At 43.6% G+C, this 18,688-nt stretch overlaps 1 protein-coding gene across 5 annotated transcripts; it reads right to left on the reverse strand.

The window, feature by feature from the left end:
- Positions 1 to 4,440: 4,440 nt before the first annotated feature.
- Positions 4,441 to 12,467, reverse strand: LOC119324033. Of its 5 annotated transcripts, XM_037597760.1 has the most exons (4): positions 11,095 to 12,467; positions 9,252 to 9,663; positions 7,879 to 8,184; positions 4,441 to 7,756 (listed from the first exon to the last, which is right to left on the reverse strand). In XM_037597760.1, exons 1-2 carry the CDS (start codon positions 12,395 to 12,397, stop codon positions 9,578 to 9,580), a joined length of 1,389 nt encoding a protein of 462 aa, XP_037453657.1. In that variant the 5' UTR covers positions 12,398 to 12,467; the 3' UTR covers positions 4,441 to 7,756; positions 7,879 to 8,184; positions 9,252 to 9,577. The 5 variants fall into 5 exon arrangements, with proteins under 5 accessions (XP_037453657.1, XP_037453658.1, XP_037453659.1 ...); XM_037597761.1 differs by lacking the exon at positions 7,879 to 8,184 and having other exon boundaries at positions 4,443 to 6,925; XM_037597762.1 differs by lacking the exon at positions 7,879 to 8,184 and having other exon boundaries at positions 4,448 to 5,556.
- Positions 12,468 to 18,688: the final 6,221 nt, after the last annotated feature.

Genomic DNA, 18,688 nt, shown 5'->3' on the forward strand with positions numbered 1-18,688 from the left:
CTTTGTGAATATTTTTGCTTTACATAATTTTTTTCTTTTCTCCATTATTTATTTTCTTGTATTTATTTTTGAGTAATTTTTTATATAGTTTTTTCTTTTCTGCTTTATTTGTTTTCTTCTATTTATTTTTGAGTAATTTTTTTATATAGTTTTTTCTTTTTTGCCGTGACCCTCTCTACTCTTTCGCACATGCTATGCGGGTGAAATGATGATACCTTCAACATTTCCAGAGTTTGTTTTGTAGTGATTTTCATTTTTACGGTCATTTAGCTCTGATCTAAACAAATCGGTGACTGAAAAACAGCAAATGATGTACGTGTTGGAAGACCAAATGCTACTGAACATAGAAAAAATACATTGATCAGTACCGCCTTTCAGCCAAAACGCGCTACTGCTACAGAGAAGTACATAAAAAATACATTGATCATCCAAAACCGGCCATGATACTTCGAAAGAGATTGTCCACAAGAAATCCGGAGTTCTAATAAGTTATTAAAAAAATAAAAAGGCGCAATGCTCGTTAATTAGCTTCAAGCCTTTCGGAATAGGGTAGACTACACTGCACATAGCTTCGTGCAATCTATTCTATTCCGAAAGGCTTGAAGCTAAGCAACCTGCAGGTGAGCATTGTGCCCCTCCTTCATCGTCTCTGCATTCACGGCTTATAAACCGCTCCTACTGCCTCTCTCCTAGCAAGGTGGGACTAAAAATCAGCTTAATAAGAAACACTAGTACCGGTTCATGCCATGAACCGGTACTAAAGGTGTTCGTGGGGCTCATAGCCTGACACGGCATCATTAGTACCGGTTCGTGGCATGAACCGGTACTAATTGTTGCCCATGAACCGGTACTAATGATGTCCGTCCGTCTAGCCGTTGAAACCGGCACTAATGAACACATTAGTGCCGGCTCAAATTTAAACCGGCACTAATGTGCTTCACATTTGACCCTTTTTCTACTAGTGTACCTACCCTCGTGGACCGTGTATGCCAACGCAGACCACTTGTGGAGGAGATGTCTCACCAGAACCCTAGACCTGGAGTGGCGGCTGGCAATGGCGCCGGCTTCGAGAAGAGGAATAGAAAGCTGGAGTGAAAGGGGAAAGCGCTGATGTGTACTGCTTCCTAAATGGGCTAACAATCTATTATTTTGAGAATGGGCTACAGGCTTAGGGGTCCATATGAAAACCATGTTCCATCCTTGGCATTCTTTTTTTCTTTCCTACCTCGATATACAATTGAGCCTGAGCATGTTAGGTACTTATATGCGGTCACTAATATGCATAGTGAAGAAGATCAAACTGAACAGTCACAACACATGCATATTATAATTATTACATAGATGACTGAGAAAAGTAACTTCACGTAGTAACATAGTTTTATCTGTTGTGATCTAATTATGGTGATTATAAATTCAGCTAGATAAAGAAATGTTAAACACAGTGCTAGTAATTTTTTGAAATATAGCAGACAAACTTCATATAGTGGACGTGGCATGGCTGCAGCGGTTTTTAGGGGTTCCATATGGTTATGCTTTCAACTCCATGGATTGATAAATATCAGCAATTGCTGGTAATGTCAGTTAATTATCTTGTATTGTGCGGAAGTGATTTAAATTGCTAGCAACATTCTTGTACCGTGAGCAATATGTCAATAATACATAATCGGTACAGGCTGCTATACACACGAGAAAAATGTGCCCGATTCCTGCCTGATCCTACATGGCAGCGCTAGTGTGAGCGTGCATGCACAGGATTTGAACGTGAAGTCAGTGTCGTTCACAGATCGGGCATCAAGTATTGTCTGTCAAGCAATTTTGCAATCGGTATAGTTAAGTATCTTCAAAAAATCCCCGCAAAAAAAAATATCTTCAAAAAAATTTGGCGTTACCACACTACTGAGAAAAGACTTAGTAGCCTCAAATTAGTGGCGGGCATGGACAGGAATCCGCCACTGCTATTTTTGAAACCTCCAGTGGTGGGCAAATAAGCGGTAATCCATCAATGGACGCATCACGCGCCTATAGGAGCGCCTATGTCTCGCTAGGGCAGCCTTGCTTGAGAGAGCGCGAGATTGGAAGACCCAGCTCGCAACAGGCCACAACCTCGATTTTTTCTATAAAAAAATCAAACTTTTTGCTTTCTTTTTCCTATTATTTTATACTTCCAAATATTTTAAATAAATTTACATAAAACTCTACAAAAAACATTTGAAAATGTTAATCTAGCAATTACAAAATGTTACATATGTATAGAAAAAATGTTTCTCATGTATACGAAAAATGTAAATAAAAATATGCAACGTGTATGGAAAAAGTAGATCATGTATTTAAATAATGTTAATCAAGTATTTAAAAATATTTATGACACATACAAAAAATGTACAATGTGTATGAAAACAGGTACTCTTCAAAAACAAATTTTGTAAAAATAATAATCATCTATTAAAAATTATTGTATGTGTACTAAAAATGTTCCTAATTTATACCAACAATCTACACGGGTATTTAAAAACTGACATAAAAAATAAATTCTGCAAAATGTTGACTGCGTATCAAAAAATGTTATCATATATTTTAAAAATACTAGACGTGCATAAAAATGTTCCTGATATGTGCAAAAAATGTACAATGTTTATGGAAAAAGTAATCATCAAACACAAATATTTGAAAATATTTATCATCTATTTCAAAAATGTTAAACATGTACATAAGTATGTTCCTGATGTATACTAATTATTTATCGAGCGTGTATTAAAACATTTGAACAAAGAAACATAAATTTTAATAAACATTGACCATGTATAGAAGATGTGAAACATGCATTAAAAAATGTTCCTAATATATACCGAAAATGTACAATGACTATGAAAAAATTAGTCATCAAACATAATTTTTAAATAATGTTAATTATGTATGTTAAAAATGTTAAACATGTATAAAAAAAGATTGTTGATGTATATGTAAAATATACAAATGTGTATGAAAAATGTAGATATATGTCGAACAAAAAAGAAAAAGACGAAGAAAAGCGGCGAAACCCGAAGAAATTGAAGAAAGAAACAAAAGAAACACCGCATAAACGAATAAAATCATAAAATTCAAGGAAAACCGTGAAAACCATGGAGAAACCAAGGAAACCCCAAATAAAAATAAAGAGAACTGATGAAAACTAAGAAAGATACAAAAGAACAGAAAACAATTAAAGAAAATAGGAAAGAAAAGAAAAAACAAAGAAATTGGAGGAAGGAACAAAATAAAACCAAAGAAAAAATAAAATAAAAAACCAGTAAAATCAATACAACAAAGAAAACGATGAAAAACCGAAGGACAAACAAAAAACCGAGGAATACATTTAAGAAACAAACAAAACCGAAAGCAAAGCAGAAAGTAAAAGAAAATAGAAAATAGAAAAAATAAAAAACAGAATAAAACTGGATCAGAACCCACGATCAAACAAGCGATCGAACGACGAGAAGCCAGTGGCCAAAAGAGCAAAAAGAGGCAGCCTAGAAACAACCGGAAAGTGAAATCCTTCGCGCTAGAGCTCCTTCTATGTCGGGTGATGCGAGATATAGCTCTCGCGGTACCTAGGAGTGTGCCATTGTCTCGCTTCAAGCGAGACAGTAGGACTTCTCGCTGAAGTTTGTCGCCCCATTGCGCCGGCCCAGCATGGACAAACGCCTTCAGCGTTTTTCTTCTTTCATTTTTTTCACCTTAATGCATTTTTTTTGTATTATTTGTGTACTTTCTAACTATATCTATTTTAAAAATTACTTTAGATATAAAAGTTTAAAAATGTTAATCATGCATTTATAAAATGTTAAATATGTATAGAAAAATGTTTCTGATGTGTACAAAAAATATGTACCAAAATTATAAAATGGATATGGGAAAAAAAGTACAAACAAAAAAAAAGTTGATTCTTAAGTTGCATCGTAGCCTCACCAATATTTCTAATCATCAACGCTGCCTCATGTCCGGCATCCACATTAGCAATACCCTGGCTGTGTGCTTGAGCTTGTTCCGCAATCTCCTTCTCAGCTCCTCGGTGAAACCTGTACAATATCCCAAAACCTGTACAATCCATTTCAAAACAGGCAAAAAAGCCTGGGTAACCGAAGTCAATTACATGAGCGACTATGTGAGCGCCGAAAAAGTAGTTGCAGCAGGCCATAGTCAAGCCTAGTAGCAGGAGTGTGGGGGAGAACAACAAGAATATCTGGAAAAAAAAAGGAAAGAACACCTCCAGAAAAAGAAACACAGAACCATAAGTGTATTCAAATTGTAGATACTCGATAGCTCATGAATAAAGAGGGGCAGATCGCGTATGGTAGGTCTTAGCATTCGCAACATGACAAAGGCGCGTAAACATAGTGAAACAAATACTTAAAAACACATAAAACTGTAAAAGCAATCGGTAGTTGCGACGCTTCCACTGGCAATGCCATAGCCAACCTTCCGCAAGTGGACAGAATTGCAACAACTTGCATGAACGAAAACACATACTTGAGACTAGTGAAACATAAAACTGAGAATATTTTTCCTTTTTGTGACAGGAATCAAACTGTCTTGAAGACTTGTAAGGATGGTGATCATTTGCCTACTGGAAGTGCCACTGCCAACAAAAACTTGAAGTTGAGGTGCTGCCAGTCTTGATTAGCATGCTGGTAGCACAGAAACAAAATGTTAATGCTTTCGCCAACCATAGTCAGATCAAGGCACATAAGATAAACTCCATTTTGTTCTGGATGACCATATTACGGACCACACCGAGCCAAAGGTACCCTTTTGATGACCAACCTGTGGTTACCAATGGCCTGACAACCAACACTGGCATCATCAGCAGTTTTCTTTCGAACTTCCGGTGGTTTATCCTGCTAGAAAAGTTAAATTAACATAACCTGTCACAGCACAGAGCAAGGTGACTAACATTCCCGGGAATCCCGTAGTTGCCTGCCAACAATTCTTGTGTTTATCAAGCAGTAAACCATAACCATGTAGCCAGTCCAGCCCAGCCCAGCCCAGCTCTTCGCTGCTCTACTTCTAGCTCTGTTCATTCAATGTCCAGCAGTCCAGGAATGCAGAACAATTTGCACAACAGAGCAGATAAATAACCTTGCAAGTCACTGCCTTTGTACACACATCAACTTTTCTCCTCAATTCCAAATACTACCTGACTAGTGTCATAACATACACACTTGTACTTGCAGGCATACAACATCAGTAGATCACAATCACTTTGACTTAATACAGAGTCTTAATTAACTTGCTATTTGATTGCACAGAAACTAAACATCGATGATGCTCTCGCCAACTTTTGCGGCAGATACACCACCATTGTCAGATAAAACTCCAGGTCAAATATAGATGACCATACCACAAGTCTATTTTCAAGTTGCAGCACAAGCCTTAATAGGCACCATCTCGAACCCTCAACTCATCAGCTTGACATCCAACATCCGCCTTACCAGCAGTACTCTCATCTATGATGGCCATCCACGGGCCCTTCAGCTTGGAGGGCCTCAACGCCTTGTTCCAGCACCTCCTCCTCAATATCTGTCCAATATCTCAAAATTATGCACAACCAAAATGTATATATATTCAGAAGCTTGTTTGTTTACAGCAGCTCTCGATAATGGGTACACTTGGCAAATCGCTTGAAGAGAACACATAAAGAAACTAGCAGAATAGATGTGATAAAATGCTAGGGCTTAAAACAAACGTGAAACATGATCCATGGAAAATAAACCTTCAGAATTCTTTCCCCCATGGTTCAGTTACTAATATCGACCTCGAACACTCACTTTTGTTTGTTTAGCTTCCTAATTTGCAGTACAAGGGTAAAAACATATGCGCGGTCATTCAGAAATGAATCATACAGGAACTTAAAAGTCACAAAAGAAAGGATAGGTTCATGTTGCAGGACTTCATAAATTACCTAATATTATACCAACTTTCCAAGTCAAGTCAAGTCAAGTCAAGTAAAACAAACTACCTGCATTCGGCAGTGCCTTGAAGGATGGTGAGAAGTTCAAAATTTCAAACGATGTACAAACACCTGCCTCTAATTTATCTCGAGAAGCTTATTTCAAATCAAATAGTGCTCCATTCAGAAATTAATCATGCTCAACACTTCAATTATCCTCACAATATACACAGCAATGCATTAGTAGTAGCAATTGATTGACTTTTTATTTGCAAACATACCAGCTATGCCTCCTTATATCTTATCTGAAGCCAACACACTGAGATAAACCAACTCCTGCTACCAGGAAAAAATGTTTCCAGGGATGAACATAATTGCAAAGTTGTAGTCCTTCTCCATTAGCTTGACCAAAAAACGCTATTTCTCCAAAATATTTGTTTTGATATGGTGTACTGTACAAATCCACAATGCCCCTAAAATGGTACTCATAGTGTTCAAGATCCACTCTTACTTATCTGATTACCATAAAGTACCATTTAGAACAGACTAGTTAATAAATCACAATCATGTTCATGAATCTTCATCATCTTTGCAACAGGCACAGAAGTACTAACAACTATGAAATGTGTAAATAAAAAAGAGGTCACAATAACTAACTATCAAGAATCAGACAAAGCTGTGGGATAACAATGAATGTCAGGGAATAACTACGAAGCAACAGAAAATTTACCACTTGATACTTTCGGTGATGAGAACGACGGTGGGTAGTTGCTATATGTGTGGCCATGCACCGTCGAAGCACACAATCTCTTGAGCTGTAAAGTTTCGATGTCCACTGTGAATCTGCCTTGCTCAAACGATGAGCTTCCGCGATGATCCAGGAGGAAGTACGTCCCCTTTGCACATCTGAGCATGTCCCAAGAGATCAGCGGGAGTGAGATCATCTTCTCCTTCTGCCACTGGCTGGAGCTCCCACCATTTTTCCTACAAATGGTATAACTGCGGCTAGATATGTCAGGCCCCCTAACAAGCATTCTAGGCCTGCCTTCTCCTGATTCAAATATAGTTATACAGGTGCTGGATGAATTTTTGGCTTCGGATGGGGGTTCAGCAATGGAGAACTCCATCATCCAGGTGTCGAGCACCAACATTTTCGATTTGTGCTGCCACTGCCAGTTTGGCAGACAGTAAAAGCAGCCACACGCATACTGCCGGTGGATGATAGCAAACCATCGAACAAATTGGTCCAACTCTGGGATATGGCTCGCCATTGTCTAGTGCTGCAAGAGAAGACAAAGGTAACGAGCTTAAATCCGCACTCCACCATCCAGATCACTCTGAATGACAGCTCTGGTCGGGAATGTCCCGGACAGCCCAGCGGCCAGCGTCGGCAGGGGCGGGGACGAAGGAGAAGGAGAAGTCGCCGGCGAGGGCGACGGCTCTGGCTGCCGGCGTGGAGGGGCAAGGGGGAACAAGAAAGAGAGCCGCCACAGTCCAAGGGCCTTGACGCGGATATACCAATGGAGAAGCTGGTGTCCAACATCACACAAGATTCCATCCTGTCCGTTGCTTACACCGTTAATGCTCTCGCTACCTAATCCAACGAACAAACGACCCAATAACTTCCGTGTTATGGTAAACAAAACAAACTCCAAATACTGTCAGTCTAGATGACAGTATTACAGAGCCAAAAGGACAGTAGTACCCCTCACCAACTTAGTTGAGCAGGTACAGGCTTGCAGGCATACAACAGGATCAGAATCGCACTGACTGGTTCATACTCTCCATTAACGTATTGAGAAACTAAAACGCCGCTAATGCTCTTGCTACCTGATCCAACAAACAAATGCACCGAACATTCAGATCAAGGGACACAAGATAAAAAAAAAACTCCAGATAGTATCATTCTAGATGACCGTATAATAGAGCCAAAAGCACTGTATTTTACTGACCAACTTGGTGGTTAATTCTCAAGTTGCATCACCAACATCTCTAATCATCAACCCTGCCCGATCTGCACCATCGACATCAGCACTACTCTGACCGTGGTGACTGCGCTTGAGCATGAAGCACAAACTTGTTCCAGCCGCTCCTTCTTCAATACCAGTGCAATATCCCAAAATTAAAAGTGTATTCAAATAGGAAGTACTATAGCCAACCTCCTGCAAGCGGACAGAATTGTAATGACATAGCCACACCAGCCTGACCACAAACAATCGCATTAGCAGCAGTATTCTTTTAATGCCATAGCCAACCTCCTGCAAGTTAATCGCATTAGCAGCAGTATTATTTTAATCTTCTGGTAATTCATAGGGGAAGAATCGCATTAGCAGCAGTTCCCCTTGGAAGGAATTAACTTGTTACAACACAAAACAATGTGGTTCATCAAGCAGTAAAACCATCACCATGTAGCTAGGCAATGTTGTTGCAGCTCCTCCTAAACCCTAGCCCTAGCTCTACCTTGCTCTCTCTCTCTGCGCTCAACGACAGAAGAAGAAGGAAGAAGGGAATCGGAGGAGACAGTGGACACTGGAGTTTTTCCGGCGCACAAACGCCCTTTTTCTTCCCTCGAGCACGAACTCGACGTGTCAACGAGCTACACAGAGGTGAGGGGGTTTTATACCCGCGAGCACTGACATGCCAGGCCTCGCCCACACGCACTCGCTCCCCCCACTCCCCACGCCCCGCGCGCTCCGGCTCGCGCCCGCGCATCGCGCACGCACACGATCGCCGCGGCCTCCCCGCGTGCCCGACGCGGTCGCTTCCCCTGGTTACTCGCTAATTAACAACCCACGTGGCCCCGCGCACACTCGCACTAGCTCACGCACACACACACACACATCTACTCTCGGTTGCGCACGCACGCGCCCGAGCCCTGCCACGGGCCGAACCCGACGCGGCCACTGCACGCACGCACGCGCACACCGCGCCCCGGGCTCGCCGCGGCTTATTGCCCAACAGGCAAGCCCTTTTTTTTGCGGCAAAGCTAGGCAAGCCCTTAGCTGCTCTACATCTAGCTCTGTTCATAGGGAACTCAATGTCCAATGACACTTAGCCTAGGCAACGATTCCTTCCAGAACATTCTAATCCTCTCTGTCATGGATATTGGAAAGCTGGCGCAAATTGCGCTACCCCTTGTTCAAGGTCTCAGAAAAAGAAAAATCTGTCTGTCACAACGCAAAACACGGCCTGAGTTCTCTAAAACAAGACAGGTAAATTATTATCTCTTTCAGGAAAGGACGCACATTATAAAGACACACAGTACTACTGTCATCCAGGTTGGCTCAGATTAAAATGAATTAAAACATAAACGTGGATTTCATACCTCTCATACGCATGTGCAGGAAGAAATTGATTGACCAGTCTCAAATATCTGATCTCCAATGACACGTCTTGGCTTCTTATTCAATTCCAATACCTGACCAGTGTCATTCCACACACTTGAACTTGCAGGCATACAACAACATCAGTAGATCACAGTCACTTTTACTTAATACAGAGTCCTAATTAACTAGCTAACTGATTGCACAGAAACTAAACATTGATAATGCTCTCGCCAACTTATGCAGCAGATACACCACAATTGTCAGATAAACTCCAGGTCAAGTTGCAGCACAACCTTAATCGGCACCATCTCCAACCCCCAACACATCAGCTTGACCTCCAGCTTGATGGCAATTCTACAGCCCCTTTAGCTTGTAGGGCCTCCACACCTTGTTCGAGCACTTCCTCCACATCTTAAAATATATGCACAACCAAAATGCAGATATTCAGAAACTTGTTATTAACAAGGAACAAACAACGGCTCTTTATACTGGGTAACACCTGGAAAATCGCCTAAGAGGAAACATATGAAGGATTGAAGAAGCTAGTAAATAACTATGATAAAATAAGGGGGCAGCCCGGTGCATGTAGCTCCCGCTTGCGCAGGGTCCAGGAAGGGTCCGACCACTTTGGGTCTATAGTACGCAGCCTTTCCCTACATTTCTGTAAGAGGCTGTTTCCTCACAAGGCAGCAGCTTTACCACTGCGCCAAGGCTCCCCTTCAAATAGCTATGATAAAATACAAGAGCTTAAAACAAACAAAGCACACGATGCATGGACAATTGACCTTCAGAATTCTTTTTTCCCCATGGCCCAGTTAGTAATACTCACCTCAAACACTCAGTTTTCTTTGTTTACCATCCCAATTAGCAGTACAAGAGGGAATGCATAGATGTGTTCATTTAGAAATGAATCATAGAAGTACTTAAAAGTTATAAAAGAAACTGTAGGCTCATGTTGCAAGACTTCATAAATTACCTAGTATTATACAAACTTTCCATGTCAAGTGAAGCAAAAAAAAAAAAAAACTCAGAGGTGCTAGTAGCGACAGCCAACAAACTACTTGCAGTGGGATAGGTGAGAAGTTCAAAACTTTAAACTGTGTCAAAACACGGTTGCCCTGCCTCTAATTGATCTTGAGAAGCTTATTTCAAATCAAACAGTTACTGAGCACAAGCTATTAGCTATTTGAATAGCAGCACCATTGTTGGGTGGGATAGTACTCCCTTGAGAAATTAATCAAGCTCAACCCTTCAATTATCCTCACAATATACACAGGATGCATTAGTGGTAACAATTGCTTCGGTTTATATTTGCAACCATAGCAGCTATGGCTCCGTATATCTTATCAGAAGTCAACATCATGAGATAAATGTATAGGTGTGAAGATGAAGAAAATGTGACTTCCCTGTCTCATTATGTCTATGAAAAGAGACAAACCAACTCCTTCCAAGAAAGAATGTTTCCAAGGTGAAATAATCCAAGGATGAACATAATTTTAAGCTAGTATTCCTTCTCCATTAGCTTGACCCAAAAAGCTATTTATCCAAAATAATTGTTGTGGTCTAGTGTTCTGTACAAAACCACAATGCCCCCAAAATAGTATTCATAGTGTTCAAGATCCTCTCTTACTTGTCTGATTACCATAAAGTAGCATTTAGAACAGACTAACAAATAAATCACAATCATGTTCATGATCATCTTTGCCACAGGCACAGAAGAAGTAACAACTATAAAATGTGCAAACAAAAAAGAGATCACAATAACTTACTATCAAGAATCAGACAAAGCTGTGTGATAATAATGAAGTGCAGGGAATAAGTATGAAACAACAGAAAGTTTACCACTCGATACTTTCGGTGCCGACAACGATGGTGGGTAGTTGCAATATGCGCTGCCATGCACTGAAGCACACACTCTCTTAAGCTGTAATGTTTCGATGTCCACTGTGTATAAGCCTTTCTCAGGCGACGAGCTTCCAAAGTGATCCAGGACCAAATCATTCCCAATTGAACATCTCAGCACATCCCGAGGGCCCGGTGAGAGTGAGACCATCTTCTCCTTCTGCCACTGGCTGGTGCTCTCACCATTTTTCCTCCAAAGGGTATGATTGCCGCAAGTCATGTCATAGGTACCAGCAAGCATTCTAGGACCGCCTTCTCCTGTCTCCATCATGGTTATACCAAGAAATAACGCATTTTTGGCTTCAGTTGGGGGTTCATCACCGGAGAACTCCATCCTCAGGGTGTCGAGCACCAACATTTTCAAATCGTACTGACAGTTTGGCAGCCAGTAAAAGTAGTCACACGTACATTGGTGCCCGTAGAAGAGTGCCATCCCAGTGGATGACACGAAGCCAGCTAACAAATTGGCCCAACTCTGGGATGGAATGGCTCGCCATTGCCTGGTGCTGGAAGAGAAGACAAAGCCTATGACCTTAGCTTCGCACTGGACCATCCAGATCACTCTGAATGACGTCTCTTCAGCAGTTGACACCTCATTGCCGTCGCCTTGCGGAGCGAGGAAAGTCTCGCTGAAATGCGGCCGTATTCGCATGAGTGGGTCTTCCACGGTAGCTGCTAGGTCGCCGGGGATTGGGGGAAGGAGGAGATACTGCCGGTGCAACGGGTCGCACACCGCCAACTCTGTGAAGACGACTCCACGGGCACTATAACCTTCCCGGGGGCTTGCTTCAAGAAGGACGCGGCCGTCTCGGCTGTCCCGGACGACCCAGCGGTGAGCGGGGTCAGGGGCGGGGACGAATGAGAAGGAGAAGTCGCCGGCGAGGGCGACGGCCCGAGCTGCCGGCGCGGAGGGGTGATGCGGGACCGCGGGGTGGAAGACATTGTCTCCGTACTGGAGGAAGCCGAGGAGGGGCGGGGCGTGGATCTTGCGGTACTGCCGGAGGAAGGAGCGGTCGGCGATGAGGCGATGGAATGTGACGCAGGCGGCGGAGGTGAGGACGAGGTCGGCCGGGTCGGGAATGCGGCGGAAGATGTCCAGCAGGAGCTCTTCTGGGATCGGCGGCGAGGAAACTTCCCGGGCGCCATGCGGCCGCGGCAGCGGACGAGGAGGGGACTCGGGCTGGTGCTCGAGGACGGCCGGACCCACGCGGATCTGTCGCCCGTCCGCCGCGCCGCCGGCCATCCCGCCGCCGATCTGGAATCTACGGGCGGACGGCACGGGAGTGAGGAGTGAGAGGATTTGGGGAACGAGAAGGGAGCCTCTGTTGCTGCAATTCAGACATCTCCAAGGGCCTTGACGCAACGGAGAAGATGTGGTGTCCAACATCACACAAGATTCCATCCTGTCCGTTGCTTACGCATCGAGCGGCCACAATCTATTGGGTGACATTTACTACTCTTTGCTTGAGTACATGCACGTGTTTAGCTTAATCTTGTGCTCGTAGTGAATGCAAATATGTGATGTTTTGTGGCCTTATGTGACAATTTGATCTATAATTACAAAAAAAGGAGGCCCGTTTATGAGCGAAACCATTGCGGAGCCGTGTTTCGTCGACGGACCAGCGCCTCCTACCTCCTTGGGCGGCCTCACCGGCGCCGGAGCAAAGTGGGGTACAGCCCGATCTACCGGCTGGACTTGTGTTCATCAGTAGGTAGGTTGTAATTATGGTTTCCCCGTCTGGCGGTTCGTCCTTTGGGTGTGGCGGCGGCGGTGAAGTAGTTTGTCTCCCCCGTTCCATCTCGGTTTCCGGTGAGGCTTCTTTTCCCGGTACTGCTGCTGGTTCGATGGGGATGAATGAAGTTTCCTCCGGTTACTTCTTCGGCTCTATTGGCGTGAGCGGCGCCAGATCCATCGATGTTTTCGGGTGGATCAGTTTGCCGGGGCTTCTCTTTCTTCATCGTCAATCTTGGGGTTTGGAGGTGAGGAGTTGTTGGCTTTGTTTGTGCATTGTGCAGGAGTGGATCCAGATCCATCTTCCTCTTCTCCATTGGTGAGGGTGAAGATGGGGCGTTGCTGATGATGCTTGCGGTCTACCACATCTCCGACGCGCTGGTCCAGAAGGGCCTAAGCTTGAAGACTTCCCGTTCGCAAAAAGTCTGCCCGCGGATTCCAAGATCACACCGGCTCTGGGAGGGAGCGGCAGCAAGCCCTCAACTCGCGGTGGTGTGTGAGCCTGGTCGGCTCCCCAGGGACCTGGGTGTAATTCCTTTCTTTGTTGGGTTCGTTGTATCACTATTAATCTATAAATCTGGGTTCCTTTTAGCGAAAAAAATTTGATCTGTAATTTGATCACATCCGTGGCAGGATATTTAGTGTTGATTTTTTTTTCCGTGTATAATTAGTGTTGAGTTCAGGAGAATGACATAAACGCAACACACATTCTATTGATCATAGCCATGGACATTGTAAGAATGGTCACCCCTTTGTCGTGATGTTAGGGCACCTCCAACGCTGCACTAGTAGAAAAGGGGGCAATGGTCCAGGCCGGTCCAGCCCATTAGTCCCGGTTCAATCCAGAACCGGGACCAATGGGGGCATTGGACCCGGTTCTTGAGCCCCGGGGGCCGGCCGGGCCACGTGGGCCATTGGTCCCGGTTCGTCTGGACCTTTTGGTCCCGGTTGGCGGGACGAACCGGGACCAATGTGCCTTGCTCCTGGCCCACCACCATTGGTCCCGGTTGGGGGAATGAACCGGGACCAAAGGCTTCCCTTTAGTCCCGGTTCATGCCACGAACCGGGACCAATTAATTGCCTATATATACCCCGCGAGCAGAGCACTCTCACTGCTCTATTTTTCGTGACCGGCGAGGAGAGAGCTTTGTGTTGCTCTAGCTCACCTCCTATGCACACGAGGTGTTCGATGGAATGCCCGAGCCACACTACTTAAGCTTTCAATATTTGTCTAGGTTTAGCGGTCTGTCACGTCCCGTCCCCGTCTTCACCGCCGTCGATCGCCCGCGTCACCGGCACCACCGTGGTGAGCCTCTTGTTCTTATATTCTCTCTGAAAGGAAAAAAAACTCTTACTTGTATGCTTATATAGATACTTGTATAATTTTCTTACTTTTATTATTGCATCTTATATAGTGCGATGGTTTTGGTATCCGCCCCCGTCGGCCCTCGTCCTGTCTATGATTCAGATGTGGTATATATTATCTTTTCATAACTATTGTTTCATTTATTGTTTATGACAATTATGCCGACCAACGTGACATAGATTTTATTTATCTAGGAGGTTGTTGAACCGGAAATTCCAACCGACCCTATTGTCGAGAGGTTAAATTTAGTTGAAGAAGAAAACAATTTGTTGAAGGAAAAAATTAGAAAATTTGAGGAGGAGAAGATGATATTGGAGTTGCATGTTGCGGATGTCGTCGATGATCACAAGATCAAGATGGATGCAATGCGCTTGAAGATTAGAAAGATTAGAAAATATGCCATTCATACCGAGGCTTGGTATCATTATGCTGTTGGATCAGTTGTTACATTCGTTGCGATTATGATCGCATTTGTTTTCGCATTGAAATGTTTTACATAGTTTGAGTGTATGGTTTAATTAATTTAGATGCTCTGCAGAGCTTTATGTTGTTAGATGAGAACTATGTATGTACTTTGGTTTTAATGTGGTGATGAACTTCTATTAATTTGGTCACTTAATTATATAATGCACGCAGATGAATCGGAAATGGATGTACGGTTCAAGACACACCTCCGAGTACATTAAGGGCGTGCATGATTTTCTCGAAGTGGCTGAGGCAAACAAGAAGAATGGTTTTATGTGTTGTCCATGCCCTGTATGTGGGAATACGAAGTCTTACTCTGACCGGAAAATCCTCCACACCCACCTGCTTTACAAGAGTTTCATGCCACACTATAATGTTTGGACGAGGCACGGAGAAATAGGGGTTATGATGGAAGATGGCGAAGAAGAAGAGTACGATGACAACTATGTGCCCCCTGAATACGGTGATGCTCCTGAAGATCAAGAGGAACCAGACGATGTGCACGATGATGCTGCAACAGGCGAAGCTGCTGAAGATCAAGAGGAACCAGACGATGTGCCCGATGATGATGATCTCCGCCGGGTCATTGTCGATGCAAGGATGCAATGCGAAAGTCAAAAGGAGAAGCTGAAGTTCGATCGCATGCTAGAGGACCACAAAAAAGGGTTGTACCCCAATTGCGAAGATGGCAACACAAAGCTGGGTACCGTACTGGAATTGCTGCAGTGGAAGGCAGAGAATGATGTGCCTGACAAAGGATTTGAGAAGCTACTTAAAATATTGAAGAAGAAGCTTCCAAAGGATAACGAATTGCCCGACAGTACATACGCAGCAAAGAAGGTCGTATGCCCTCTAGGATTGGAGGTGCAGAAGATACATGCATGCCCTAATGACTGCATCCTCTACCGCGATGCGTACAAGGATCTGAACGCATGCCCGGTATGCGGTGCATTACGGTATAAGATCAGACGAGATGACCCTGGTGATGTTGACGGCGAGCCCCCCAGGAAGAGGGTTCCCGCGAAGGTGATGTGGTATGCTCCTATAATACCACGGTTGAAACATCTGTTCAGAAACGGAGAGCATGCCAAGTTGATGCGATGGCACAGTGAGGACCGTAAGAAAGACGGGAAGTCGAGAGCACCCGTTGACGGGTCACAGTGGAGAAAAATCGAGAGAAAGTACTGGGATGAGTTTGCAAGTGAGCCAAGGAACGTATGGTTTGCTTTAAGCGCGGATGGCATTAATCCTTTCGGGGAGCAGAGCAGCAATCACAGCACCTGGCCCGTCACTCTATGTATGTATAACCTTCCTCCTTGGATGTGCATGAAGCGGAAGTTCATTATGATGCCAGTTCTCATCCAAGGCCCTAAGCAACCCGGCAATGATATTGATGTGTACCTAAGGCCATTAGTTGAAGAACTTTTAGAGCTGTGGAATGGAAACGGTGTACGTACATGGGATGAGCACAAACAGGAGGAATTTAACCTAAAGGCGTTGCTGTTCGTGACCATCAACGATTGGCCCGCTCTCAGTAACCTTTCAGGACAGACAAACAAGGGATACCACGCATGCACGCACTGTTTACTTGACACCGATAGTATATACCTGGCAAGCTGCAGGAAGAATGTGTACCTGGGCCATCGTCGATTTCTTCCGACCAACCATCAGTGTCGAAAGAAAGGCAAGCATTTCAAAGGCGAGGCAGATCACCGAAAGAAGCCCGCCATGCGTACCGGTGATCACGTACTTGCTATGGTCAATGATTTACACGTAATCTTTGGAAAGGGTCCCGGCGGACTAGCTGTTCCGAGTGACGCTGGGGGACACGCACCCATGTGGAAGAAGAAATCTATATTTTGGGACCTACCGTACTGGAAAGACCTAGAGGTCCGCTCTTCGATCGACGTGATGTACGTGACGAAGAACCTTTGCGTGAACCTGCTAGGCTTCTTGGGCGTGTATGGGAAGACAAAAGATACAACTGAGGCACGGGAGGACCTGCAACGTTTGCACGAAAAAGACGGCATGCCTCCAAAGCAGTATGAAGGTCCTGCCAGCTATGCTCTTACCAAAGAAGAGAAGGAAATCTTCTTTGAATGCCTGCTTAGTATGAAGGTCCCGACTGGCTTCTCGTCGAATATAAAAGGAATAATAAATATGGCAGAGAAAAAGTTTCAGAACATAAAGTCTCATGACTGCCACGTGATTATGACGCAACTGCTTCCGGTTGCATTGAGGGGGCTTCTACCGGAAAACGTCCGATTAGCCATTGTGAAGCTATGTGCATTCCTCAATGCAATATCTCAGAAGGTGATCGATCCAGAAATCATACCAAGGCTAAGGAGTGATGTGGTGCAATGTCTTGTCAGTTTCGAGCTGGTGTTCCCACCATCCTTCTTCAATATCATGACGCATGTCCTAGTTCATCTAGTTGACGAGATTGTCATTCTGGGCCCTGTATTTCTACACAATATGTACCCCTTTGAGAGGTTCATGGGAGTCCTAAATAAATATGTCCGTAACCGCGCTAGGCCAGAAGGAAGCATCTCCATGGGCCATCAAACAGAGGATGTCATCGGGTTTTGTGTTGACTTCATTCCTGGCCTTAAGAAGATAGGTCTCCCTAAATCGCGGTATGAGGGGAGACTAACTGGAAAAGGCACGCTTGGAAGGGACTCAATAATATGCAGGGATGGATATTCTTGGTCTCAAGCACACTACACAGTTCTACAGAACTCTACCTTGGTGACCCCGTATGTCGATGAACACAAGAACAGTCTGCGCTCCAAACACCCGGAGCAGTGCGACGACTGGATTACATGTGAACACATCAGGACTTTCAGCAGTTGGTTGGAAGCACGTATCAGAGGTGACAACACTGTTTGTGATGAGCTGTACTTGTTATCCAGGGGACCATCTTTGACTTATTGATTTGGAAAGGATACGAGATAAATGGGAATACATTTTACACGATTGACCAAGATCAAAAGAGCACCAACCAAAACAGCGGTGTCCGCTTTGATGCAACAACCGAGAGGGGAAATGACACATATTATGGTTACATAGTGGACATATGGGAACTTGACTACGGACATGATTTTAAGGTCCCTTTGTTTAAGTGCAAATGGGTCAATGTGTTAGGAGGCGGGGTACAGGTAGACCCACAGTACGGAATGACAACAGTGGATCTGAAAAATCTTGGGTACACTGACGAACCGTTCGTCCTAGCCAATGATGTGGCACAGGTTATCTATGTGAAGGACATGTCTACCAGACCGAGAAAGAGAAAAGATAAGGAAGCGAATACATCATACGATGAGCCAAACGCCACATAGTTCTTTCAGGAAAAAGGGACATCGTGGGAGTGGAGGACAAGACAGACATGTCTGAAGATTATGAAAAGTTTTATAAAATTCCTCCCTTTAAAGTCAAGGCTGACCCGAGCATCCTGATAAACGATGAAGATTATCCATGGTTACGGCGCAATAAGCAAATGACACAAGCGAAGAAAAAGTGAAGACTTTCTCCCGCAACTATTATGATGATACCATGCCAACTTTGTAACTCACGAGTATGATACCATTGTCCGTTTTGTACATGCACATGCTATGTGTGGGTCAATTTATGATACCATGCCAACTTTCAACTTTTTCAGAGTTCATTTGAAATGCTTTAATGTCTTATGTTTCGGCCCTCGTAATAATTAAAAATAGCAACAATAAGTATTTTGTTGTAAGTAGAAACAAAATAAAATAAATAAAGCAAGAAAGAAAACAAAAAAACAAAAAAAGTGGAAAGTTTATAATTTTCCTAAAACTAAAAGCAATAAGAATTAAAAAATAAAGCAAAAAACAAAAGAAAATAAATAATACAGAAAACAAAACAAAAAACAACAATAAGTATTTGTTGTAAGTAGAAACAAAATAAAATAAATAAAGCAAGAAAGAAAACAAAAAAACAAAAAAGTG

Source organism: Triticum dicoccoides, chromosome 6B (genome assembly GCF_002162155.2).
Source record: "Triticum dicoccoides isolate Atlit2015 ecotype Zavitan chromosome 6B, WEW_v2.0, whole genome shotgun sequence".
Lineage (NCBI taxonomy): Eukaryota > Viridiplantae > Streptophyta > Magnoliopsida > Poales > Poaceae > Triticum > Triticum dicoccoides.

What these genes read in the sequence shown, in the direction of transcription:
- LOC119324033 (XM_037597760.1), bottom strand. Translation starts at nt 12,397, where the DNA reads ATGGCCGGCGGCGCGGCGGACGGGCGACAGATCCGCGTGGGTCCGGCC. An exon ending in GGCACCGAAAGTATCGAGTG is followed by an intron (nt 9,664 to 11,094) that starts GTAAACTTTCTG and finishes ATATATTTTAAG; the next exon opens with ATGTGGAGGAAGTGCTCGAA.